The sequence below is a fragment of the Peromyscus maniculatus genome, chromosome 17 (assembly GCF_049852395.1).
Source record: "Peromyscus maniculatus bairdii isolate BWxNUB_F1_BW_parent chromosome 17, HU_Pman_BW_mat_3.1, whole genome shotgun sequence".
Classification (NCBI taxonomy): Eukaryota; Metazoa; Chordata; class Mammalia; order Rodentia; family Cricetidae; genus Peromyscus; species Peromyscus maniculatus.
Genome location: NC_134868.1, coordinates 59,078,010 through 59,105,858, shown reverse-complemented (window position 1 = coordinate 59,105,858; position 27,849 = coordinate 59,078,010). Strand labels below are relative to the sequence as shown.

At 48.8% G+C, this 27,849-nt stretch overlaps 1 protein-coding gene across 9 annotated transcripts in view; it reads left to right on the top strand.

Moving 5' to 3' along the window:
• The window catches only part of Arhgef7 (Rho guanine nucleotide exchange factor 7), a 114,370-nt gene that overhangs the window by 10,864 nt on the left and 75,657 nt on the right, over window positions 1-27,849 (top strand). For 4 of the 9 annotated variants that reach the window (XM_076553733.1, XM_076553730.1, XM_076553734.1 and 1 more), the window contains exon 2: window positions 23,984-24,070. The exons of 1 other annotated variant lie outside the window; for it this stretch is intronic. In XM_076553733.1, coding sequence (XP_076409848.1) covers window positions 23,984-24,070 — 87 coding nt within the window. Of the gene's footprint in view, window positions 1-23,890; window positions 24,075-24,153; window positions 24,423-27,849 lie in introns of those variants that run through there. 4 more of the 9 variants (XM_076553737.1, XM_076553736.1, XM_076553738.1 and 1 more) reach the window with 4 other exon arrangements.

Sequence of the window (27,849 nt, the reverse complement as noted above, 5' to 3'; positions counted from 1 at the left end):
ACGGAGTTTTCTGAAACTTAGAACTAAAGACTGTTTCCCACTTTATCCCAAGCAGCCAGCCGTACCCCGAGGACAAACGTGACTGTAAACCCATGACCGTCATGAATTTAGGGGTGAAGCTTCACAAGTTACTCTGTCAGGAGCTGGAGAGATGGCCCAGTGGTTAAGAGCACTGGCTGCCCTTGGGGGGGGGGGGAAGCAGGTTTTATTCCCAGTATCTATGTAGAAGCTCGAAACTGTCTGTAACCGAAGTCCCCGGGGATGTGACGCACTTCCAGCCTCTGCAGGCACTGTATGCACATAAAAAAAAAAAAATTAGTTGCCAGGCAGTGGTGGCGCACGCCTTTAATCCCAGCACTTGGGAGGCAGAGCCAGCGGATCTCTGGGAGTTCGAGGCCAGCCTGGGCTACCGAGTGAGTTCCAGGACAGGCACCAAAGCTACACAGAGAAACCCTGTCTCAAACAAACAAGCAAGCAAACAAAATTAGTCTATCAGCGTGATGTGAAAATGGTATCATTCTTTACCAAGGAGGACCAATCTCAAGAATCATGTTGGCCTCTCAGTTGGAAATCAGTCAATATAATTATTATGTTAGCAAACTACAAAAGAAAACCCACAGAATCGTCTCAGGAGATGCAGAAAAGCGCCTAAGACCATCTATCATCCATCCCCGAGACTTCCTGTCACCAACCCGATGAGGAGGAAAGGTCACCCAGCCTGCCGAAGTGGCCGCTGTGGAATCCACAGCCACGGGTGTGCACGGGACCGAGATGGAACTTTCTCAAGATCGGGAGCCAGACTAGGATGCCGCTGCCCCCACCTCTGCTCAGCCTTGCCCTGGATGTCTGAGAAGAAAAGAAACCAAAGTACCCGTCTGGAAAGGAAGGAAGGATTTCCTTCCTACCCGGTCACCCCACGGCACACAGTTGTCTAAGTGGAGAACCGAATGTGCGCCCCAGAACAGCCAACTGACAGGTGACCTCGGCAAGATTTATGTATAAAACTCTTGTATTCCTGCGTATCGGCAAAGTGGCTGGAATCTGAAATAACAACTACCGGTTGCTGGAGCAAAAGGAAAAAAAGAAAAGAAAGCAAACCTTACTGATAAATCTGAGAAAGGAAGACCTGTGTCCTCACTGACATTGCCCCGTGGATGCCTCAGTGAGTGGCACAGGACAGTCTGTCACCTGCTTTTGTGGGGGGGATGGGACTTGAACTCATCACACTGGCTGTTTCCTACCTTTGAGCCTCCTTGTGTGGAATGTGGAAGACATGCATAGAATTTTAAAGTTCGAGGATGACTGACATCCTTACATTTATGGGAGGGGAACGGTTGCTGCAGAGAACCTGTGTGTGTGTGTGTGTGTGTGTGTGTGTGTGTGTGTGTGTGTGTTGTCTCTCACCAAATCCTGTCTGAGGGTTTACTACATTCCAAGAATCGGGGAGGAGAATAATACTGAAGAAAAGATGTGATTTGGCTGCAATACGAAGGAGCTACGTGCCCTGACAGCAGGAGACAGGTTTCCAAATGCGTGCGGCCGCGGGACCTGGCTGACCCTTGGCAGATGGGACCCAGGATGGCTCAGGGAAGGCTGTAGCCTCCCAGTGATATTTGAGTTGAGCTCTGGCAGATGGCGGCTATAGGAAGGAGGGGATGCATGCACTAGATCGAGGCTCTGCTTGGCCTGGGGCGGGAGTGACCCGGTTCCCTAGACTTGTGCATGGATGGTTCTGGGCTGAAGCGAAGTGTTCTCAGAGGGCTAGAGAAGGAAGGCAGTGGAGGGCCTGGCGGTCCTGTTGTGCTCACGGCTTTGGGCCGTGATTGGCTAAGTGTTTAGAAAACACCACTTCAGTTATAGTAGAAAACACAGGAGAGCCATTAGAGCTGGGGTGGGGCTGGGGCTGCCAAAGAGATGAGGATGGAGGTGGGATGGAGAGGGTACCAAGGGAGGGTGGTGGTGGGTTTGGTGCGGGATACCTGGGAAAGGTCTTTCCAGTCCCTCCTGCTCTCTGGAAGCTCAGGAAGGGGCGTTGTCTCTGAGGAAGCCTGGCTATGAGTCCTGGCTGGTCTGCGGAGGTCATGAGTGTGCTTTGGAGCATGGTGTCTGTGGAGCTGTGGGGGTCTGCGGGGCAGTGACTGGTTATAAATCAGGGAATCTCAGTTTAGAGACAAGGCTTGCAGCTGTAGGCAGGTGAGTTTGTAATGCCGGTGTGGGAAGCCCCATAAGATCAGGATGGCAGTGTGGAGATGAATGACCACTAGCCAGTGCCTAGGAGACAGGAGACCAAGGAGTGTGGCCAAGGCACTTACGCAGAGGCAAAATGACAGGAAGGTCGGTTGATGGAGGCCAGTGCTGCTGGGATGTTGGGGTTTGGCCCCCAAAGACGCATCACCATGAGGCAAGGATGCCCCACTGGTGACCACTCAATGTCAGCAGGACTGGCTAGGGCCACCCAAGTTAAAGGTTCCCCCCTTATCTTGGTGACCTTAGCCAAGGCCTGGTGCTGAAGGAGAGAGAGGAGCCTGCTGGGTGTGAGGAATGGAAGTGGAGGTGCAGAGTGTGATGGCCTCACCGAGCAAGACTTTAAAGAGCTGGATGCCTGTGGAGAGACTGGATGTGGGGTGCAGGAATCTACAGCAGCTTTGGGGACCCAGCTGGAGGTCCTGTTGTTATAAACTTGATTGGTAATTTGTTAGCAGGAGTGGATCTTTGGGTACGTTTTTCTCCGTGTAAGAGCGCTAGTAAACAGTACTCATCTAGGATGTGGTTCTTTCGAGTCTCAGCTTTTTTTTTTTTTTTTTTTTTTTTTTCGAGACAGGGTTTCTCTGTGTAGTTTTGATGCCTGTCCTCGATCTCACTGTGTAGACCAGACTGGCCTCGAACTCACAGAGATCTGCCTGGCTCTGCCTCCCAAGTGCTGGGATTAAAGGCGTGCGCCACCACCGCCCAGCCAATTCTCAGCTTTTAAAGTCTGTTTCTTTTCTTCACAGTGAATGAGTCCTTGGTTTAACTCCAGTCTATGCTGCATTAAACATAAACAGTTCGATCCCGAGGACTTCCGAGATTGCCACCGTCAGCTCATAAATGCACCGGTGTTGGGTCTTCACTCACGGGGCAGTGGCTTTTAAGGGGACGCTGTGACTCTGCAGTGTGCGCCTTGTAGCTGATACCTGGAAGTCCAGATCTGGGAGAGGGCGGGCACTTCAGGGACGCTGGTGTAGAGTGTCTGTCAAGTTGAGGTTCAAGCTGAGGGTCATTGGTTATCATTTAGTCTCCCCATGGATTCGCAGGCTCTGCCTCTCCTTCCGTGCAGTACCGGCTCATGGCATGTCACGTGTCATGACAAACGGGGAGAGAAATGAGCCCAGGGTTGTTTGTTGAATCAGCACTGCTGAATGCCGTGCAATCAATGTAAGCAATTTTCTCAGGGATTATTTTTCCAATGAAAGCATTGAAACCAGCATGATTCAACACGATTCAGCCCCATCTTCATGGCGAAGGGAAACAAACACACTGAGTTTACCCTCCTTACCCCCTTCTCTTGAGAGGCCTTGAGGAGAGTTTTGGGGAGTCACAGTGGGTGAGGAGGAGGTGTCTCGTTACTGAGTTCTGGGCTGGAAATGTCTGGGTTGGCTGGCTCACCCTCTCCTCTTGACAGAGGAGGCATAGCATGTTAAAATGCTAACAGTGTCACCAGGGTCAGTTAGGAAGGCACTGGGTTTAACTCCTCTTCAGGCACGCTGGCTCCTTCTATTGTCTGTGCCTTTGGTTTGTGGGTGAAAGTCACCATATGGGCTCATGAAATCTCAGACTGTTGGTCTTCTTCTACACAGTTCTGATGTCACAGGCTTGGGCCAGAGGGAAAGCTGATGCGCTGGGGGCCTTGTTGAGAGCCATGACCAGCCTACCGAGCAGATCACACCGCACCAGGACTAGACGTGCCTCGGGGATGCTTGTCCATGTGGCTAGGCTGCCTGCTCACCCTGGTGGGTCTCCTCACACCTGGTGGTTCCTCACCAGTGTCTTTTCCGTTTAGACAGTGGAGTCCCAGGGTCTGCTTGGGTTGACTTCCGTAGCATTGGAATGTGGAAGCAGGAAGCGGGTTGGGTCGGGAGGGGTTTTGAATTTGTCTAAGAAGAGGGGTCCCCTCTATGTCTGTGCATCAGAAAATGTCCTCTGGAATGGGAGGTGCACCCTCTTCTAAGAGACCACACTCAGGATGCCTGTCCAGGGTCTACCGTGGACCCCTTAGTCCGCAGAAACAGGGAACAAGAAAGACAGGGCCCTCGAGAAGCTCCCCAAAGAAGCAGCAGAAGCTGTCTAGGTAGGTTCTTCTAGTGGGGTGTTGTGGGGCACGTGAACAAACCATGCAAAGGGGCTGGCTGTCCAACTCATCTCCTTTTGACACATTTCCCTCTGTGATGCGTAGTCAGGCTTCATGCTCACACTGCCTCTAGGGACATGAGGCTGGTTGTCCTTGCTCTGGGCTGTCCTGGCTTTCTGCAGGTCTCAGGCAGCTAGTGGGGCTTGTCTCAAGCTGGACTTGTGGTTCCCATCAAGCCTAGGACTCTCTGAAGATCACCCCATCTGCTACAGTTTAGCCTCTGTTGAGACTCCATGAACGGAGACACTTGACAGTCTAACCGCGGGAGGACACTCTTGTGCACAGGGAGATCAGGTGCTGCCGAGCCTTCGCTCTGGTCAGTGTGGACGCTCTCACGGGGTCCTTGAGATCCTGTGGTCAACTTTTGTCTACTGAGAGGATTCTAGAGCCATGTCTGGGGAATTACAAGAGGGCCATCGTGAGGAGACTTTGAGAAATGACAGATGAGAAAGACTATCTCAGCAGAAAAACCAGGCTTCAGAACGGGAAACTGGCGGAGATTACAGATCCAAAGAAAGAGCCACCAAAGCAAATCTCCCAGCGTGGGCTCAGAAGTGGAGCCGAGATGACCGAAGACCAAACTGCTAAACAGAGGTCTCGTCTGCAGATAGGCTCGGCCCGACAGAGAATGCGACCTGAGTAAACACGAGGGAAGAAGAGAGAGTAGCCAGGCTGTTGCCCTCTCCTGGAGCTGCTGTGAGCTGAGTGGACACGTGTGAGCGTGGGCAGATGCTCTGCCCACCCCTTCTTCTCTGTCTAAGTCCGCCTCTGGTCCAACCCTGGCTCTGTGGCTCTTCCCGGCTGCTCTAAATCCGCATCTCTCTCCCGCCGTCTCGCACTCTCTCATCTCTGAAATGTCTGAGTGGTGGAGGTCTACATACAGTCCCCCACCTGAAACCCAGCCCATTGAAATATGCAGATCTCAGGGGTGGCCGTATAAAGTGCCGGCCACAGGAGCTGGACAAGGCCAGGTGATGAGGCCAGCTGGCAGGGGACCCCGTGGGGAGCCAGCGATTCTCCTCAGTGATAGAGGGATGCGGTGAAACCGAAGCTCCCTTGACATCTCAGGCTGCACCGATGCCTTGATGCTCCTGCAGGAAATGGAGCCCCCGACCTAGTGTGGGCATGTGGTGTGTGACACAACTTTTCCTGGGGAGACACAACAAACACACACACACACACACACACACACACACACACACACACACACACACACACACACCACATACACACTGCAGATAAGAAGCCCATGACGGACCAGTGAGTTTATTGTGATTGCTTACAGGACTATGGGTGAGGGGTCACTTACAGGAGCATAAATGACTCAAAGACGGCGACATCCCCAAAGCCCACCCTGGCGTGGGTGACAGCTCACAGAAGCTGGAACCCGGAGTTCACTGCACAGCCAGCAGGCAGCTCAACCTTTCCAGCTAGTTCAGTTAGTCTAAAGGTCTTCCAGGCAGTCAAGAGGATTGTGGTATTTAGAGGCTTTTAAGAGACATGGGTCCTTAATTTACTAATTCACTGAAAAAATACATAAAGTGCCCATACATACCATACTCAGTCACATTGGTCCCTGCGGTGGTTGGAATGAGAATGGCCCCATAGTCTCATATATTGGAATGCTTGGTCCCCGGTTGGTGGGCTGGTTAGGGAGAGTTAGGGGTGTGTGTCCTTATTAGAGGGGTGTTGTCACTGGGGTTGGGGGGGTGGGCTTGGAGGTTTCACATGCCTGCCCCAGGCTCAGTATATCTCTCTCTGCCTCTGACCCGTGGATAAGATGTTAGCTCTCAGCTACCGCTCCGGCACTGCGTTCCCCACCACGATGGTCGTGGACCCTGACCCTCTGAAACCGCACGCAAGCCCGCAATTGAATGCCGTCTTTTATAAACTGCCCGTGGTCATGGTGTCTCTTCACATCAGCAGAAGAGTAACTAAGAGCCCCCCAGACCATTTGTTTTTGCTGATGGAGCTTATGCTGTAGCTGAGTGCAGAGAGATACTCTTGTAAAGTCAGTGTTTACTGGTGACTAGTGTTAAGGAGGAAAACAGACTGGGGTGGGGGGTGGGGCGGAGCATGGGTAACAGGGCAGTTTGCATCAGGAAGTCAGGGTAGCCATTCCTGAGATGAGTCATTTGAGCCGAAACTCGCCTGGATGCCCTGGAGGAGAGTGATCTGGCACACAGGATAGTAAGCATGAAGGTCTTAAGGTAGGAGGCGCTTGGCCAGGCCCAGGAAGAGCAGGGCCCCATGAGTGACAGACACAGCAGCGGCCTGATGTCGTCAAGGTGGGAGCTGGAGGGGCTGGCTGTGACCAGACCTTTTTAGAGCAGCTTGAGGTTTCCAGAAACGTGGAGCAGAAAGCACGAAGAGTTCCCATGTCGCCTTCCTTTGTCCCCTGCCGCCTTCCCCATCTCAGCATCTGCTGTAGGAGTGATGCACCTGATCCAATTAATGGCAAATATTGATCCTTGACTAGTGTCTCGGTTTTCCTCCGTTGCAGCGGAGATCAGTAGTCAAAGCTTGCCAAGCCCGAGGCTAGAGGCGGCCAAGTTCAAGATCCCAGGGCCGCCCTTGGCAGGAGCTTTTGTGGCAGGCCACAGCGTGACCGAAGGGCAGGCAAGCACTTGAGGGGCAGAGAGAGGAGGGCCAGACTCCCCCTTTCATTAGACACCCACTCCTTCTGAGGCTGTCAGCTCTTCAGGGGGGCAGATGGCCGCATGAGCCGCAGAGACATTCATTCAGATGATAGCAATTAGTAACCGAGGGCCACAGTTTCCTTAGGCGGCACTCTGTGCCCCTGTCTTGACAAGTCTATAATGGTACTCGCCCACTTCATGGCATCACAGGGCACAGTTCCACCGCCCCCAGATCCTTGCCTTCTCTGGTCCCCTTACGGCCACAGGCAGCTGCTGATCTTCAAATGTCTCCCGCATCTCTCTTCTGGACCTGGCCGAGGTGGATGCACAGTGGTTTTTCCAGGTATCCTCTTCTGATGTGCACCGTGGCCTGTCTCAGTGTGATTCTGTTGCCGTGATAAACGACTTGGGGAGGAAAGGGTTTATATACGACTCCCAGGTCAACCCCCCCCCCCCCCATCACTGAAGGAAGTCAGGGCAGGAACACACAGGCAGGAACTGAAGCAGAGGCGATGGAGGAACACTGTTTCCTGGCTTGCTTTTCATGGCATGCTCAGTCTGATTTCTTTTTGTTTTGTTTTTTTTTCGACACAAGGTTTCTCTGTGTAGCTTTGCGCCTTTCCTGGAACTCACTCTGTAGCCCAGGCTGGCCTCGAACTCACAGAGATCTGCCTGGCTCTGCCTCCCGAGTGCTGGGATTAAAGGAGTGCGCCACCACCGCCTGGCCCGGCTCAGTCTGCTTTCTTACAGCACCCGGCACTATCACCCACAGTGGGCTGGGCCCTCCCAAGCAATCATTAATGCCTACAGGCCCATCTGATGGGGCATTTTCTCAGCCTCCCTCTTAGCTGATGACCCTAGCTTTTGTCAAGCTGACAAAAACCAACCAAGCAACAACAAGAAACGAAACAACCAGTCAAAGCTTCCTCCCTCCTTTCATGGCTCAGTGGTGTAGTTTCTTAGGAGCTGGTTGCCGCGCGATATTTTGTGGGAATCACCACTGTTTCCAGACGCGCCTCCCGGAGCATCCCCGGGCTGCTTCCAGCCAGACGTCACTGCAGGCTCCCTCCCGTGTGGACAGACACCGACGGGCAGCACGCACACGTTCTGGATCTTGCAGTGAGACTGTGCAGTGTGTAAGAATCAACCAACTCGCCTTCCAGCGTGGAGTGCCACTCGGCGGTGTGCCCGCAATGTGGGTTGCCCCAGCCTCGTCTGCACTTGGGGGGGGGGGTCTGCTCTGGGGTTCATCACCCCATAGGTGTGCATGCAGCAGGGCTTCCGGCTCTGAGTTCGCATTGCCCTGACGATGCTGGGGAGAGCACTTTCCACATGCTTCCTTAAAGCTGTCTGTGGCTTGGGTCAGTGTCCCTCAGGGCCTGAAACTCGGTCACCAGTGGCCTTGGAAGGTGGTGGGACCTTTAAGAGGTGGGGTCTGGCCGTCGGAGGCATGCTCCTGAAGGGGAGGCGAGTCCTTGGTCCTTTCTTCTTCCTCACTCTGCTTTTGGGCTGTCGTGGCCGAATAGCTTCCTCTGCCCTGCATCCCTGTTGTCATGGGCCGTGTTCCCACAAGGCCGAAAACGATGGGACCGAAGAGCGAAAGACTGAACTCGGAGTGCCGCAAACCTTCCCTCCTCAGGACGTGTGGTGTATCTCGGGTATTTGTCACAGTCGTGGGAAGCTGACAGACATACTTGGTGCCAATGAGCCTCGAACCTTCTTTGGTGAGCTGTCTGTTCAGGTCTTTCACTTGTCTTTTTTTTTTTTTTTTTTTTTTTGATAGATTTATTGTATGTGTGTGAGTGAGTGTTTGGCCTGCACATATGCCTTCGTACCATGTGCATGCAGTGCATGTAGAGACCAGAGGAGGGCACTGGAGCCCCTGGAACTAGTTAACAGTTAACTAAGATGTGGGTTCTGAGACTCGAACCTGGGTCCTCTGCAGCAGCAGACAGTGCTCTTAACAGCTGAGCCGTCTCTCTCGCCCCTTTAAGCCCATCTTTTAAATTGAGCTATTTATTTTCTTTGTTAAAATTAATTAATTAATTAATTAATTAATTAATTCTCTCATATATTACATCCCAACTGCAGTTTCCCCTTTCTCCTGTCTCCCCAGCCCCTCCCCCACAGCTCCTTCCCCCAGATCCACTCTTCCTCTATTTCCCTTCAGGAAAGAGCAGGTCTCCCAGGGATATCACCCAAACATGGCATATCAAGTTATTATAAGACTAGGTACATATCCTCATACCAGAGCTGGACGAGACAACCCAGTAGGAGGAGGAAAAGGGTCCCAAAAGTGGGCAAAAGAGTCAGAGACAGCCCCTGCTCCCACTGTTAGGAGTCCCGCAGGAGCACCAAGCTTAACATATATGGAATCATATGAACACAATCGTAACATATATGTAGAGGACCTAGCACAGCAGGCTCCCTGACTGTCTCTTCAGTCTCTGGGAGCCCCATGAGCCCTGCTTGGTTGATTCTGTGGGTGTGTTCTTGTGGTGTCTTCGACCCCTCTGGCTCCTACAATCCTTCCTCCCCCTCTTCCTCAGGATTCCTTGAGCTGCAACTAATGTTTGGCTGTGGGTCTCTGCATCTGCTCCCATCAGTTGTTGAATGAAACCTCTCTATGATGATTATACTAGGCTCTGGTCTATGTGTATTGCGGAATATCATTAGGAATCACTTCATCTATTTATTATTTGTTTATTTATTTATTTATTTATTTATTTATGGCCAGTCGTGTTTGGCTCTAACCTGCGTCTCTGGGCCGTCCAGCCACTGGTTCCTAGACCTCCAGTCAGTGTCAGGCATGGACCCCCTCTCTTGGCACGGGTCTCCAGCTCTGTCAGTCATTGGTTGGCCACTCCCACAAGTTCTGTGCTACCTTTACCCCAGAACATCTTGCAGACAGTCCAAATGGTATGTCAAAAGTTTTGTGGCTATGTTGGTGTCCCAGTTCCTCCACTGGAGGCCTTGCCTGGTTACAGAAGATGGCTGGTTCAGGTTCCGTATCCCCCATTACTAGGAGTCTTTGCTAGGGTCATCCTGGTAGATTCTAGAGAGTTTCCATTGCACTAGATTTCTACCTTACCCTTCAAATGTCTCTGTAGCTAGAGTTTTCCTACCTTGCCCACAGTCAGGACAAATCTTTGTCACCCGCCAGTCCCACAGCCGCTCAGACCCAACCAAGTAAACACAGAGACTTATATTGCTTACAAACTGTATGGCCGTGGCAGGCTTCTTGCTAACTGTTCTTTTATCTTAAATTAACCCATTTTTATAAATCTATACCTTGCCACGTGGCTGGTGGCTTACTGGCGTCTTTACATGCTGCTTCTCCTGGCCCTGGCTGCTGGCTCCGCCCACTTCAGCTTCCCAACATGGCGGTGGTATGTTTTCTGCCAGCTCTGGGAGCCATCAATTCTCAGAAATAGTGGGTCTAAGCTTTTATCAAAGCAGTGTGTAGCCCAGAAACTTTTTTTTTTTTAATACTAGTAAAGACTAAATCTACCACACAGCGTAATGTGCCGCTGGCAGATACCTCATTCCCGCCATACTGCAGGTCGAGCGCACATGCCAGGAACCCGCCATAGTAGCTCAAACATGCATGCTGCCGCTAACTTGAAAGAGACAACTAGGAACTGTTTTTTGCTCCATTTTAGAATCTTTTTACTCAGGTTTTAAGTGGAAACTCTTGCCCCACGTTGGACGCCAGATATTGGAGAAATTATTTTGGCCACTCCACGTAGTTTAAAGGATATTTATTTAATGGTGTAACTCACAAATTAAGTAATCGGTAGGTCTCAGGGTCTGGGGAAGGTGTCACGCAGTCCAGCGGTGTTCTCCAGAGCTCTGCACAGTCCACCTTCACCGTTCAGTGTCCCGGCACCGAGAGAGTGCTGGCTCATCCAGCTCTCGGGTCCCCAGGCGTCTCCCCTCGCCCTGCCTCGTAGGCATGGCAGTTGCCAGAGTCTCATTGGGGGTTGGAACTTCCAGATCCAAGCTGGAATGGCTACCTACTACATGTCTCTCTCTCTCCTCCCCTATCCCTCCTGTTCCTATCCCCACCCACCCCCAATCCACCCACAAAATCTATTCTATTTCCCCTTTCCAGGGAGATCAGTGCATCTCTCCTTGCTACTTAGTCTTTCTTGGTCTGTGGATTGTAGCATGGCTATCCTTTACTTTATAGCTCATATCCACTTATAAGTGAGTGCGTACCATATTTTCCCTTCTTGGTTTGGGTTAACTCATTCAGGATGGTTTTTTTCTAGTTCCATCCATTTACCTGTAAATTTCATGATGTCATTTTTTAAAACAGCTCCATTGTATAATGTACCACATTTTATTCATTCTTTGATTGAGGTTATTTTCAGTTTCTGGCTATTATGAATAATGCTGCTATGAACATAGTTGAGCAAATGTCCTTGTGTTATGATTGAGTATCCCTTGGGTATATGCCCAGGAGTGTTATAGCTGGGTATTAAGGTAGATTGATTCCCAGTTTTCTGAGAAACTGCCACACTGACTTCTAAAGTAGCTGTACAAGTTTGCACTCCCACCAGCAGTGGAGAAGTGTTCCTCTTGCTCCACATCCTCTCCAGCATGAGCTGTCCCTTGTGTTTTTGATCCTAGCCATTCTGATAAGTGTAAGATGGAATCTCAAAGTTGTTTTGATTTGCATTTCCCTGGTGGCTAAGTGTAGATGTAACCAACCGTCTCATTAAATAAAAAACACAGAAACAATGTAAAAGAGAAAGCCAAGAGGTCAGAGCTCAGAGCTAAAATCTCACCCTTCCTCCTGCTGTCCCAGCTTCGCGAAAGAGAGCTACTTCCTGTCTGTTCTTTTTTTTATAGTATGTTGTTCTGCCTTCTCATTGGTTGTAAACCCAAACACATGACTGCCTCGTCACTGTCTGAATGTACAGCCCCCTAGGTCTTAAAGGCATATGTCTCCAATGCTGGCTATATCCCTGAACACACAGATATCTATGGGATTAAAGGCGTGTGTCACCACCGCCACACTCTTGCTATGGCTCTAATAGCTCTGACCCCCAGACAACTTTATTTATTAACATACAATCAAAATAATATTTCAGTACAATTAGATTACCACCACAGCTAAGGATGTTGAACAATTCTTTAAGTGTTTCTCAGTCATTTGAGATCCTTCTGTTGAGAATTCTCTATTTATATCTGCTCCCCCCCATTTTTAATTGAATTATTTGGTTTGTTGATGTCTAGTTTCTTGAGTTCTTTATATATTTTGGATATTAGTCCTCTGTCAGATGTGGAATTGGTGAAGATCTTTTGCCATTCTGTAGGCTGCCATTTTGTCCTATTGATGGTGTCCTTTGCCTTACAGAAACATTTTGGTGTCATGAGCTCCCATTTATTAATTGTCAATCTTAGTGCCTGTGCTATTGGTGTTCTATTCAGGAAGTTGTCTCCTGTGCCAATTCGTTCAAGGTTATTTCCCCACTTTCTCTTCTATTGGGTTCAGTGTGTCTGGCTTTATGTTGATTTACTTGGATTTGAGTTTTGTGCAGGATGAAAGATATGAATCTATTTGCATCCTTCTACGTGCTGACACCTCTTCATGATAAAAGTGTTGGCAAGGTCAGGGACACAAGGGACATACATAAACAAAATAAAGGCAAGTTACAGCAAGCCTATAACCAACATCAAATTAAATGGAGAGAAACTCCAAGCAATTCCACCTTCAGGAACAAGACAAGGCTGTCCACTCTCCATTTCTATTCAATGTACTACTTGAGGTTCTAGCTAGAGCAATAAGACAATAAAAGGAGATCAAGGGGCTACAAATTGAAAAGGAAGAATTGCCATTCGCAGGTGATATGATAGAATATATAAGTGACCCCAAAAACTCTATCAGGAAACTCCTACAGCTGATAGACCACCTTCAGTAAAGTGTCTGGATACAAAATTAACTGAAAAAAATCAGTAGCTCTTCTATATATAAATGGGCTGAGAAAAAAATTAGGGAAACAACACCCTTCACGATAGCCACAAATAACATAAAGTATCTTGGGGTAACTAACCAAGGAAGTGAAAGAATTGTATGACAATAACTTCAAGTCTTTGAAGAAAGACATTGGAGAAGATATCAGAAGAAGGAAAGATCTCCCACGCTCATGGATCAAAAGGATTAGCATAGTAAAAATGGCCATCTCACTAAAGCAATCTATAGATTCAGTGCAATCACCATTAAAATCCCAGTGCAGTTCTTTAGAGACCTTGAGAGAACAATGCTCAACTTAATATGAAAAAGCAAAAAATCCAGGGTGGCTGAAACAATATTGAATAATAAAAGAACTTTGAGCGGTATCATCATCCCTGATTTCAAGCTGAACTACAGAACTACAGTAATAAAAACCACATAGTACTGGCATGAGAACCTAATTATTTTTTTTTTTTTTACAAAGCAGCCAGAAATGTACAATGGAAAAGAGAAAGCATCTTCCACAAGTGATGCTTGTCTGACTGGAGCTATCTGTTTTCTAATTGTTGGGTTTTAAACAGTTCTTCGGATATTTCGGGTGTAGATCTTTTGTTGTTGTTTTATTTCATGTGTATGAGTGCTTTGCCTGCACGTGTGTCTGTGCATCAGTGTGTACAGTGCCCTCAGAGGACAGAGAGGGTGTCTGAACCCTTGGAACTGGAGTTACAGATGTTGTGAGCTGCCATTGTAGCTGCTGGCAATCAAACCTGGGTCCTCTTCCACATCAGCCAGTGCTCTTAACTGTTGAGACATTTCTCCAACCTCAACATAGAGGTCTTTGGTTGGATGCCTGTTTTGCAAATATTTTTCTTCGGTCTGTAGCTTGTCTTTCATGCTCTCTAAGGATTTTGGCTTTTTCTTTAAAGTATTTTGGGCAGAGGATCGAGGGTGACAGTCAAGTTATAAGCAGTGGGATGTCTCAGTCATGGAAACATGGACAGAAGAAATATCCCATGTTCACTGGCAACCTTATTTTTTAAATTAAATTAATTTTTTTTTTGGTTTTTCAAGGCAGGGTTTCTCTGTGTAACAGTCTTGGCTTTCCTGGAACTCACTTTATAGACCAAGCTGGCCTTAGAAGAGATCCACCTGCCTCTGCCTCCCAATTGCTGCAGTTAAAGGCGTGGGCCACCACCTCCTGGCATCAACCTTATTTTTAACCAGGGAAGATCAATTTTTCTAAGTGTGTTTCTAGAAAAGTCTAGTTTCCTAGGATGCTGCACACGGTACTTTCTCACAGCTGTGCCCTTCTTCAGACACATGGTGCTGACACCCGAGGTCCAGGGGTCAGTGGCCTTTTATCCCTCCTCGGTCACTCCTGATAGTAGTAAAGTCCCAGCTGGCCTTGAGTTCTGCCCTGCAAGGGGTGGGGGTTAGTTTGCAAGCATGCTAGGCTGGTGTCAATTCCCACTCTTCTCATCCTGGCCTTCTTCCCGGGCAGGGCCCATTTGCTATTTCTAGAGCTGTGCTTTGCTCCACACATCCTCAGCTGTTCCCAGCTCACGGTCAGCCATCTTCCCGAGGGGCTCTGTGGGTCTCACTGTCTCTTGTCCACTGCATGCCTGCTCTGCCTGTGTGCTGTTCCTTCCAAGTCCCTATGAGGAAAGGCACAATGAGGTTGCCTCTTTGGATGTTGAAGGGACTGTAGCCAGCCCAAGCATGGCAAACATGGCTGTGGCAGGCCTTGCCCTTCTTCCCGATTCCCTCTGCCTTGCTAAAACACCATTAGGTTACATTCCTGAAGCTAGCCACCAAGGTCTGTTCCCTTGTTTGGCCACTTCCTCCTCCCGAGGCTGACTTCCAAGGTCCAGCTATCAAAGTATTGAAGTCCAGCAATCAAAAGCCCCCTTTGGCTGACCTAATTAACATGCCCAATTAAAGTTAAAACCTCATCCTAACATGGGGTTTCCCCTTGTACCTTTATAAACCGTTTGCCTATGGGTCACGACTGTCTCCTCTCTATCCAGACAGTCCTTTATCCTCTGGGACAAAGAGCCCTGTCCCCTCTCCCTTGTTCCCTTCCCCTTCTCCCTCGTCCTCTATCTCCTGTCTTTGTCTATCATTCCCTTCCCTCTGTGCCTCTGGAGCAAGTAAATCTCCTTTGTGCTGAAAACTTGGTCTTGGGGGTCCTGAGCCAATAGCGATCCTTTCAGATGTGACTTTCTGATGTCTACTTGTAAATATGAGGAGCCAAGGCAAACCACACGACACATGGAACACCGCTGAGGGTGGCTGAGGAGGAGGCGTGTGTCCACCCTGGTGTGCCTGACCAAGCTGGGACATTGGGTCGCTGGTGAGACAGCGGCAGATGTGCACGCCCGCCTGGTCGGAGCAGGCTGAGCACATGCGCGGGATTCGCCTCCCTTCTCTTTCTTGGAAGGCAGTTCGTTGCCCAAGGAATGAGGGGTTTGTTTTGGTCTGCAGTTCAAGGGTCCAGTCCATCACGGTGGGGAGGGCACGAGAGCAGGAGCCCCTCAGCTGTGGTGGCCAGAGCAGAAGGCGGCTGGCCACACTGTGTCTGCAGTCAGGAAGTAGGGAGATGGATGCGGGGTTTCCTTCCCCACCCTTTTCCATTCAGTCTGGCATCCCAGACTGGTGCTACACGTGGTTAAGGTCTTCTCACCTCAGGGTAGCCTTCGTGGAAACACCTCTCTGTAGGTGTTCAGAGGTTTGACTAGTGAGTGATTCTAGATGCCGTCAGGTTGACAAAGAAGATTAATGATCACAGCATCTTTAGGAGCAGCTATGGCTTTTTTCTGTACTCTGTGTCAGATGGGGAGTTAGAAATGTTGTCAGCACCATTTTAAGATACAATGAGCAAGAGAAGAAATGGCATGAAAGGATTCCAAATAGCCCAGATGTGAATGGACAAATGGAGGAAGGAAGCAGGGGCTGGAGAGATGGTTCAGAGGTGAAGAGCGCTTACTGCTCTTGCAGAGGACCCGGGTTTGGTTCCCAGCACCCACACCAGGCAGCTCACAACTGCTGTAACTTCAGTTCCAAGGGATCTGACACCCTCCGTCCTCCGAGGGCACTGTGCACACGGGGTACATATCAATTTATGCAGGCACACACTCATACACATAAATAAAAACAAATACATCCCCTAAAAAAGAGGAGGCAATCAGCCACTTAGGTTCCCAACGCCATCCCGCCGTTCTTGGGCATTCACTAAGCCAAACCCACGAGGACAGATGACAGGATATGGCTACTCAGCGTGAGCAGCTAAAACTTCAAGGGGAGCCTCTGACCACTGGCTCGGTTTGACCCATGTCTCTCCTCAGCTTTTCTGTCTAAAGATCCCTGAATGGACAAGAGTGGCTTCCATGGAGGAGTGGAGTGAACCCTCACAGTGGCTTATTCTGGCCACACCGTTGGGTATTAAAGTGGGGTACCGGTCCTTTCCAGGTTCCTTTCACGTGACAGTTCACACTCTGCAGCCTGTTCATGTAGCATTTCTGGGAGAGAGTGCTCTTGTGGGTCATGTGATCAACGTTTTATCTTTAAATATTTTCTTATCCATTTTTGGCGTTGGCATGCCTGCTGGTAGCCACCTCCCTGTGGGACTGGGCGTGCTTGTAGGCTTGGTGGGAACCAGGTCCCCGGGAATGTGGTTAACTCAAACAGCGTAGTCTGGGTCAACTCCCAGTGTGCCACATCTCTGGCATTTCTGAATTAGGGTGGGACTGGAGGCCGTGGGTTTCTCTGTCCGCTCCCACTCACTTTATTTAATTTTCCCACTCACTTTAGTGTGGCCAGTTTTATCCAGTCGGAAAACATTTAGTCTTCCTCCTGGTGGCTGTGGGATTTCACCTGGGAGCTGGGTTTTGGAATATAGTGGGAACAAAAAGCAGAAGAAAAATATGCATTATTAAAGACTTGTACCCTTTCCAATAAACTTTCTTGCTAAGGTACATAGTTTTGAGAAGAACTGGATTTGGTAGTTAGCAAGAAAACCTTGGAGATTTCTGCTCACTGCTGCACTGGCTTTCCAGTGGATTTGGGAGAATGGTCCGTAGACGGCCTGGGAGCCCTGCCCACACGTCGCTCGCTCCATGCCAGGTTGGAGAGAGAGCCTAGAGTGCTCGGGAGGAGTGAGACCCTGCTGCAGCCTGGCTGGGTTAACAGGGGCCGCTGCGAGACGGACTAGCGAGCTGGAGAGTGGGAGACGGACTCCAGCGGTAAACGTAGGGTTTCCCTCTCGGCCGGCCGGGAGTGACCTGCTCCACAGGGATCCATCCCCACAAGAGGTGGCTTTGTACTTGAGGACAGTTTATGACAGGGGAGGCATGTTGACCGGAGGGAAAGAGTGGCGGGTTCGGGGTTGTCACGGTCCTTTCTCTTTTTAGTTTATTTACTAATGAGTGCAGTAAGTGCACAGTTAGAAGCCTTCTGCCTTGTTCCTCTGGAGGGCATCTGCTGTTGGCACCGTTTGTGGAAACTGCATGTTTTTCTGGGCTCTTACACACAATTTTATCATAAAAGTGAGTAGTGCCCACACTGTATTTCATCTGTATTTCATGTTTCTTGTTGGTTATATAAAGAAAGCTAGGGTGGTTTTTTTTTTTTTTTTTTTTTTTTTTTTTTTTTTTTTTTTTTTTTTTTTTTTTTGTAGGGGAAGGGCCTTGCTGTGTACCCCAGTCCAACCTTAAACTCAATCTCCTTCTGCCTCTGCCTCCTGTGTACTGCTGGTACAGGCTTGCACCATCACGGCGCTCTCTCTTGGGTGCTGTGTGGTGGTGGTCCATCTTGTGCAAGCACCATAGTTTTTGCTGATTTTATTTGCTGGTTATCTGTTTCCAGCCGCCTCCAGGAAGCTCTCCAGGTTAGGGTCTCTGTAGAAAACAGATGGCATTAAACAGATGAGGCTGGGAAAGCCCATTTGTGAAGAGAGTACCGAAGAGGCCTTTTACCCCCCCCCCCCAGGGCCTGTAGGGGCCAGTGGGGAGCAGGGTTTCTGGACCGAGTGTAGAATAGACTCCAGAGCGGGGGCTTCAAAAAATGCAGGTGTGGTGTGAATGCTTAACAACCGGCTCTCAGTGGTGGGGACCCTGAGTTATGTTTGTTGATTCCTGGGTACCAGTGTGATGTCACTAAGCGCAGAACCGGGACGAGATGCTCACAGCCCTGTGAGCTAACACCAGCACACCACGTAGCCAGTACCACCAGTGTCTAGACAGACAGATGCATCTTCCCATTTCCTGCCAGGACCTCCTGCTGGCTGAACCCTACGAGGCCAGAGAGCAGGGCCTGAGAGGCCCTCCCTTCACAGACACAGAGCGGGCTGATGAAGCCTGCAGCAGATAGTTTGAGGCAGGGTGATGTCACCTCCTTGAGTAAAATAAGAGCTCCCCCCCCCCCCCCCCCGCTGTTTGCGCTAGCTTTTCCACAGGAAGGGTTTTGCACTTACTTCAACCCACACAATTAAGTTCATAAGGGGCACGGGTGCTGATCTTGGCTATTTACGGTGAGGTGCCAGCAGGTTGGCATTCGGGCTGGATGTCTAAGGGAGCTGAGGTGTGCTCAAGTGGGTCCTGCCATGTGGTGGATGGCACAGAGAGGCACAGGGGTCAGAGCACATTGTGATCTTTCCCCACTGGGCGGCAAGACCATTGACGACGGAGCGGGACCTTTGTCCTGGAGTTGGGAGCTTCAGTGACTCTCCATGTTGGAGAAAACGGGAATATTCCTTCCCCAACAACTTAATTCACCATTTAACTTACTCGCTCTCCAGGTCTCTTGAGCACCTCCCGGGAACCTCAGCCCTCTGACAGTTCTTATGTCCAAGCCTGGCTGGGCACCAGAGTCAGGTGTCAGACGCACAGAGCGGCTTCGTGCAGTGAGAACCCCGAGACCAGGAATGCTGGGCACTGGGTTGTTGCTGCGGCAGTATGAACAACCTTCCCCTTTGATCTCGGTTGCCCAGGCAGCAAGTGCCCGGCCTGCTCACAGCCCTGCTGACCTGCCTGTCCTGCCTTCTCATACCGCTTGCCTACAAACTCCTCAAACACTGTCCAACTGTCTGTCTGAGGCAGCTGGCACTTTGCTGAGACGGTGGGGGAGGGGCTCACTGGCAGAAGCAGCTGGCGAAGAGCGGAGGAGAAGCTGGGCAGCTGCGGAGGTTCTGGACTCTGGGCTCAGCGTTACTTGGTGGCCAATTTTCATGTCAGACACACTTGGACCAAATATCGAGCATGAAAACCATTTCTTTGGAAACCAGAAGGTTTTTGAGACGATTTCTGATTAGGTCCTGGTGAAAAGCTTGCAAGCTCTTATTGTGGAGAATCTGGGATGTGATGTGGGCAGAGCAAGCAGTCAGGTCTCTGTTGTTCTGGAGTGCACGCAAAGGCCTTTGCTTGGTGGCCTTGCTAATTAGGAAGCAGATGGCTGTGATCATTTTTACATGGGCTTTTGGGATGTTAAGACTTCAGTAACCCCCAACGACAGGAATTCTGTGGCTCAGGTTTTTTAATTCCTCGCTTGCACAGAGGTGGTAGGAGCCTCTAATGAAGCTTTAACACTGAAGTCTCTGAATGTGTAGTAGGCCCTGTGTGGAGTCTGGCTGTCACTCACGCAGTGTCCAAGAATGAAGTTCCACTCCAGAACTCCCATGTCCATGTGCTCTCCGCTATGGATGGCTTCTCAGTACCCGCATGGAGAGAACACGCTGGGAAAGAATGGGCTGTCATTCTAGCAAAGTGGTGTGATCCATGGCTGAATAAAAAACCTGCCTGGGCTGGTGAGAGGGCTCAGTCGGTCAAGGCAGCTGCCACCAAGACAGCTGACCACCTGAGTTCGATTCCCGAGACTTCCGTGGTGGAAGCCGAGAACTGATGGCCACAGCTTGTCCTTTGCTTCCACACACACACGTGACACACATGCCCCCCCCACAGGTGAGTGTAATTAAAAGTCCTCACGTTTCTCATTAAGAATATATATATATATATATATATATATATATATATATATATATATATATATCCAAGTAATTTTTGTTTTTATAGTTAACAATTACCAACATTCAAGTATGTTGTTTCCATTATTTTATATATTCATCATAAAAGAAAAAACATAACAATTAGCCTTATGGTTTCATAGTCAAATGTAGAAAAGGGGTGGTTCTCATTATTTGTTGTAGTTACAGTCTATAAAGTTACCTCAAACATTGAACTGCCAGTGACTATAACATTGTTCTTGGGGGACATACAGAATTAGGAACCCAGGAGACTGTGTCAGAATAGGATCTTTTGTTCTTAATATGTATGTACTTGTGGGTGTGAGCATGTGTGCACGTGGCTGGTCACAGTATTCTGTCAACCAATGAATACATGTGCATTTTTTGAGGATATATGCTATAAATGGGATGCATTTATTTATTTATTTTTTTTTTTTTTTTTTTTTTTTTTTTGGTTTTTCGAGACAGGGTTTCTCTGTGTAGCTTTGCGCCTTTCCTGGGACTCACTTGGTAGCCCAGGCTGGCCTCGAACTCACAGAGATTCGCCTGCCTCTGCCTCCCGAGTGCTGGGATTAAAGGCGTGCGCCACCACCGCCCGGCTAGGGATGCATTTATTTTTAATAAAACATTCTCTCAAGAACAGCACTAGGTACTCTACCAGACCATGGCGGTAGTTTGACATATGTACACACAAACACAGAACGCTCATGATCAGATAGTAAACACAGCACTGTGCTCATATGCTGGGCACTATACAGTAGGAATGCAAATAAACTCTTGAGAAAAGTACTTGCAAATATCATGCAGTTGGCTTCGTGAAAATGTTGGCTAAAATTGCACTGTAGCTGCAAGATGAGTGTGCTTTGACCTCTGACCTTGGCTTGCCCGTAAGTCCACATGGGGAGACTGAAATTGGTTCAGCAGAAAGGGGAGATGTGGACAAAGAGGGCTCTTCCCTAGGAGTTTGGCATTTGTTACAGTCCCTATCAGACTGGCTGGAAGGCTTGAGACCCTGCTCAGGTTTGTCCGTTTGGCTTGTCACCTCACATCTTTGAATGAAGGGACAAATGCAGCAGAGGTGAGGCTGCATTCGAGCATGGGCTCACATTGCCTCATGTCACAGAATATTTTTCCAAGGCTGAGTTCCATCCTGCTATTTTGGCTGCAGTGAGAAGGACAGTTTGTGTTATCTTGGCTGACAGTGCTTGCTCTGATGCCATGTTGGATTATCATTTCCAGGACTTGGTTGGTGGGTTCTAGTGCCTTTCCTGCCCAAATTTCCTATTTCTTTTTCCTTCCTGTTGCCAAATACTCTCCACTCATTTGCTGTGCACTATTCATTATGACTTTGATGCTATTACTTATATTTTCTGTCATACTTTCAAAATCGTTAAGGCAACTTGGCCAAACGTTTCCTAATAGTCACTGATGATAGCCAGATTGATGCTGTCCCCGGCTGGGCCAACATAACTGATATGCATATGGTGATGGAGCTCCAGTAGTCTCACATGGTAGTTTCCTCACGGGCCTCTGGAGTTGCAAGCTTTACTAAGCAGCTTGCTCAGGTAGTGTGTCTTAAAAGCTTATATTATGCCGACTGAGAGAGTCAAAAGTTCTTTACAGAAATGAACAGGGGAATTATCTACATTAGTAACACTCAGAAGGTAAGGAGTTTTTACCCTGGAAAAAAAAGTGTTCATCGTCTGGGATGAAGCAGTTGTGGAACCAATCCCAGAGTATTTCGGATGCCGTCCATGCTTTTTTTGTCATCTCAGAGTGACCTGGCAGGCAGTTGAGGTTTTTCGTCCTAAGTGCTCCCAGGATTTGGTTTTTGTACCCCATTAGGGGCAGCTTACATTTAAAATTTGCCCTTGGTATTGACACATGTAGCAAGGTTGCATGGTCTCCAAACCATTTGCCCAGTAGTCTGAGAAGCTGTTTTCATCACACAGGTTTGTTTCTCAACATTCGTGGGAAACATGCCAGTCTCATCAGCACGGAGAGCCTGTTCTTCGGCACCGGCCTAGTCACAGATAACACACAAAGTATTCTCTAAACTGTTTCTCTGTAGATCCACTCTCTACTAAGTTGAAATTTTCATGATGTATCAAGTTTTGAAACACGCTGGCCAGCCAGATAGCTGAGAAGACTTGTGTTTCTGACCCCGGGTAATGTAACTGTAAATCTCTTTAGCTTCCAGACTCCCAATGATGTCTATTTGTGTTTTTTTTTTTTTTTTTTTTTTGGTCATCATCTCAAGAATCCACACTTTTGCTGCTTTTCCATTTTCTCCATAGCTTCATCAAGCACTTTCTGGAGTAGCCTGGTCCCCCGACATCTCCTTTTCTTCGGGCTGTTTTTCACTCACAGCTAACAGCATTGTAACTCAGGCCCAGATGCTTGTCTAACATAGATTTTTCTTCCACAAACACATCACTATCTCCTTGACCTTAGGAACTCAAATAGCACTTTAGTATGTTTGGAGGCCATTAAAAGAGTGCGGTTGCCAGCTGAAGGTACGTAAGCAGACAGACATGGCACTGACCATGAGAAACTGGCACCTGCTCACAGTTGGAGGACTAAAGCAAGCGAGCACGGCTTTGCTCACTTGGAGCAGGGAATGCACACGGAAAGCAACATGTCCACGAGAATGTGCTGTATTTATCCTGGGGTTAAGTGTGAAAGTTCACAAATAAGTCTGTGATGACTTTATGGATGGGTGTCTTGCAAAAGAAAAACAAACAAAGGAAGACAATGTGGAGGGCCTTTTATTCCCAAGAATATTTCAGCTGAGGGTCGGGGCTCATTACTCTCAGTGTTTCTGAACACTTGCAGTTTTTTTAGAGACCCAAGCACTTTGCAAAGAGACCACTGTATTCCTGAGTGAAGTGGATGGATGCTGTGATTTCTCCTTATAAGGAATCATCTTGAATATTTTCAGTGTTAAAATTCTAGATGATGATTTAAACACCAACATTTAATTCTTCTAATCCACTTCAGAAAATTTTTCTTTATAAATCCTTAGATTTAATACCTTTTAAGAATTAAACACTTTTCTGTTGGAGTTTTAGATTGTTCTGGTCACGATTCTGCTCCGGTTTCCCTTAGTGGCTGGCACGGTTGGGTGCATAACATAACACATATGGTAAACGTTGCAGGATGCCTCTCGGATTCCTTGGTCGGCGCCTTCCCTTGCTGCTCCCGATGCAGGCTAGCAACACCAGCTTTCTCTGATGCCTTCCCCACACTAGCCGGCTCTTCTGGTTAATCATTCATAAAGCACACAGGCCTGTGTTTAGGAAAAGAAATCCTGGCACTTTCATGCCGACCTGCTCATTCTTTTTAAGCTATGGCTGTAGAATGAAAACGACCCCTTCCTGGAGCCTGGGTGAGAAAGAGCGGACGTTCTCTCAAACCTCCCTGGGGCTGGCTGCTCGAGCAGCCGCGGGAGAGTTCTGTGCACTGAGGACGAGGTGCGGCTACTAGGCTGCTGCAGGTCGGGAGGCAGTCCGCCTAGGACGGGGGAGCCCACCAGGGAGGAGGTGGCCCGTGGGAGCAGGGCCTGCAAGAGATGGCTTAGGGAGGGCGCGGAGGTCTGGAGGAGGCAGGGCCGGGGCAGGGCCAGGAGGTGGCGCGCGTGGACGGGGAAACCGGGCCCGGGAGACCGAGGAGGAGGAGGAGGAGGAGGAGGGCGCGCGTGAGGCGGAAGCGGGGTCTGGAGGAGGTGGCGCGCGCGTGGAGAGGGGGGAGGCGGGCGGGAAAGGAGGAGGGAGGGCGCGCGTGGGGCTGGAGCAGGGCTGGGGCGGGGAAAAAAAAAAGGAGCGGCGGCTGGAGACTCAGCACCCCGCGGGGGCGCGGTTTGACGACGTCACTTCCGGCCCGGGCGCGCTTCCGGGTGCGGGCAGGGGCGGAGATTGGTACAGCCCGAGGAAGGGAGCGGATGAGGCGTCCGGGCCGCTCAGCGACGCTGTGTGTTGCAGGTCTACCCGGAGCCGCGGAACGAGAGCGAGTGCCTGAGCAACATCCGCGAGTTCCTGCGCGCCTGCGGGGCGTCCCTGCGCCTGGAGGTGGGTGAGCGCGGGGCCGGGCCGGGGTGGGGGAGGCCGGGCCGGGGTGGAGGAGGCCGGGGTCGGGGGCAGCCGGGGGGGCCGGGGTCGGGGGTCTCGGTAGCTGTCGCTGTCTAGGGCGACCGCCGCCTCCCTGCCGGTTGTGGAGCGCCGCTCCTTGTCCCGGGAAGCCGCCTCTCGATGTCTCCTCGTGGCCGGCGGGTGGATCCCACCCACACCTGGTGATGGTTTCCACGAGAACCAGTGGCTTTTCTGGCTCGTGTGCAGGTGGCACGTTGGTAGTCCCCGTTGGCCGGGGACACCTGTCCAGTCCGGAACGCTGGCCCTCGGAATTCCCCAGCGTCGTTTCCAGGTCGGACTCGGCCCCCAGTAGGTGGTCAGGCAAGGTCCAGGCTCAAACCGGCGAGGGCCAAGCCCCTCCGGATCTCACGTCTTCATCTGCTGCTCTGCAGGCCCGAAATTGGGCGGTGTGACTGGATTCTCCACCCTTAATGCTTGCGTTAGAAAACTCCTAAGGCTTGAGACTGGGGCTTGTGAAGCCCGCTTTCTGGGGATAACGCCTCGGGGTTGTCTTTTCCCCGCTGCCTGATGTTCCGTGCTGAACACTCTCTGTGGTCCTTGAGTGGCAGCTCTCCAGGGATGTCTCTCTTTCCTTTTTTTTTTTTTTAAATTCCTGGGCAGTGCTGTAAATCTAGAAAACTGTTTTAGAGCGTTTTGCTAGGAACGCTCAGGTGGATGAGCTTGCGGCCACTTCTGTGTGTAAATCTTGTTGTTTATGTTTGTACCTTCACCGAGTGAAAGGTTGGTAGTACCACATGCACTCCAGCCCTGTGATGACCCTGTATAGCTTTTCTTTCCTGGAAGGACAGTCTTTTACTGTATGTTTCTTGGGAGAAATTGCAGAAGTTATCCAATCATGTTTGGAAAGTGTATTTAATTGGAATTGGACATACAGTGATTTATGGTGATTAAAGTGTTACCGTTTTGGTTAATAATTTATCTTTGATGTCCTCGAAATTGCTGCAGGTAATTGGATGGTGGCTGGGGCGATTTTAGAAAGCCTCACAGCTCTTTAAAGATGGGGATATTGGCTTCCTTGATGGTGCCAGCCTTGTCATTTTAATGACTTAATTTCCTTATTGGGTGGGAGAGCAATTTTTACTTTTTCTTGACCTTTGTCAAAGGATTTCATTCTCTCCACACTCCTGGGTTTCGTTTATGTTACAGTATTTTTCAGACTCCTGCTCTGCATTAAGATAACCAGGGTGTAAACTGTAAGAAATTGCTTTCAAGGAAATTGAGCATTACATCCTTGTTTGCAGCTTTCCAAAGGTTGGTTGCTGTTATGACTTACGGTTCTGAGCTTGCCCAGAGATGCTCTCAGAGCCACTGACCTAGGCACCTGGGCCTGACCCAGACACCTAGAACAGTCCCTTGACACAAAGCAGGTCAAGTATTGGTTACTGAGAGGATGAGTCTGAAGTTTCATGTGTGATAACAAATAGGTTAACCCTTGAAGGGGGAAAAATCAATCATGTCTTATTTTGTGCTGATTTTAAAGAGTAAAAAATCTCTTCCAGTTACTCAAAAATATAGTAGAGGAAAATATAGGATTCTTTCAAGGTCAATATATCACACTCATAAACTCATAATTATCCCAGGAGACAATAAAAACCAAACAACACATGCAAAACTCTAATTTATTCAGCCATTATGTTTTAGGAAGTTCCTGGAGAAAGGAATGGCTTTAACTCAGCCACAAGTTTGTGACTGTGTGAGGGGAGAGGCCTCTACAGGGAAAGACCTAGTGTTCCACAGACAGAAGTGTGTAAGAGCCTTCGAGGGAAAGACCTTGTACCTTTGAGCAATTCTAGGACTTACACATTTAATTTCCACCAAATTCTCAAAGATAGGAGACAGAAAACATTTTAAAATTACAAACAGGAAACAAAACAGCTTAAATTCCAAGTTAGCTTTTGTTCTTAGTACTTAATACCAAAGTTTTTTCCCCCCAAGAGGTTGTTTCAGGCTGAATTGTGATAGTAAGCAAGACTGTCTCGCTCTCTCCAGCTGAAGCTCGCAGTGATTTCTTTAAGGAAAAGAAACTTAATGTTTTGTTACCAGATTGGTTATTTTAAGCCTCTGTTGCGTGTATTTATTCATGTTTATCTATGTGCACGCATGTGTGTGGGTTCCAGAATGTCATGGTGCTTGTTGGAAGTCAGAGGACATCAAGGGAGAGTTGGTTCTCTCCTTCCAGCATCTGAGGTCCAGGATGGACTGTTTCAGGCTTAGTGGTCGTGGCTTTACCATCTTGCTGGCCTCTTTATTTTTTTTACAATTTATTTTTTCACCAACCATGTGCCTTAAACATTTTGGGGTAGCTGCCAGGAAGATGGTTTATTCAGTAAAGTGCTTGGTGTACAATCGTGAGGACCTGAGAGCAAGCCAGGTGTGGTGGTGTGCGCGGAATCCTCGTGATGTGGTTCTGAGACAGTGGGATTCCTGGCCCTGGGGTTTGCTGCGTAGATAGTCTAGTCAGTTTGGCAAGCTCCAGGTTCAGGTAGAGACCTTGTCTCAAAAAATGAGGTCAAGACTGACTGACAGAAGACAGCCAGTGTTTGTTTCTGCACATATGTGCCCATACGTGTACATGTGCGTTTGAACTTGCATATGTCAACATGTTTTCACACATGCTCATATACACATGCATTTTTATTTTCTGGTTTGTGCAGAAAACTGGGCACAGCAATGCCAGTTTCTTTCCATTTGTATCTCCAAACAAAACAAAACAAAACAACCCCCCAAAAAACAAAATAATCAAAATGGTGATGATGATGTGCTTGAGTTTTGTGAGTAAGGCACAGCCTAGGGAATTGAGAGACAAGTCGTGACGTCATGGGTGTTTGACTGCAGTTCCTCACGTGAAGTGGCTGCAGAGATAAGGAATTTGTTTTCTCATTTTCCTCTTTGTTCTGTTCTCACATTTTGATCCCAAATGTGTTAGATACATTTGTTGATGGTTACAGTGTATTAGCTGTCAAGATTTTCTTACTCAGTAATGTTACTTAATTAAGCAGCTGAAATGTGTTGAAACAGGTAACCTTTAACTCTTCAGAGCAGAGGCTGCCTTCCTTGGGAAAAGTGGCTTTCCCTGTCACCCACGATGCTTGTACTAGCTTTTTATTCAGTATCTAAAATAGATGTTGGAGAGATGGCTCAGGGGTTAAGAGTACTGGCTGGTCTTCAGAGGATCCAGGTTCAAGTCCCAGCACCACATCTGTAGCTCCAGTTCAGGAGATCCTGATGCCTCTTCTGGGCTCTGCAAGCACACTTACATGGTGCACAGACATACATGCAGACAAAACACCCATAAACATGAAATAGTAATTTTAAAAAAACCAAAAATTAAGGCCATGTGAACCCAGTTCTAATGGTGTCTTACAAAGCCTAGTCCATGCCATGACACACAGCGTCAGGGATGTTAGCAGCAAAGTTATGAGTGAACTTTGATTTAGTTGTTCATCAGAGAACTATCTAGTGTTCTCAGTGTCTAGTTATATTTTACATACTTGGTATTGTTATAATGTGCATTACTTTTTATTATGAATTTGAAAAGTTGGAATTTAGCATTATTATAAAGGAGTGTATTTAAGGTCACTTTTTAAAGTCCAGGTTGAAGGAGGTGGGAGCCATGCTTAGCTTGTGAGCTTCCCTGGCAGAGTCCTCTGCCCAGATGGCACTGGCCTTGGCAAGGGTTACAGATGGGGATCTGACAG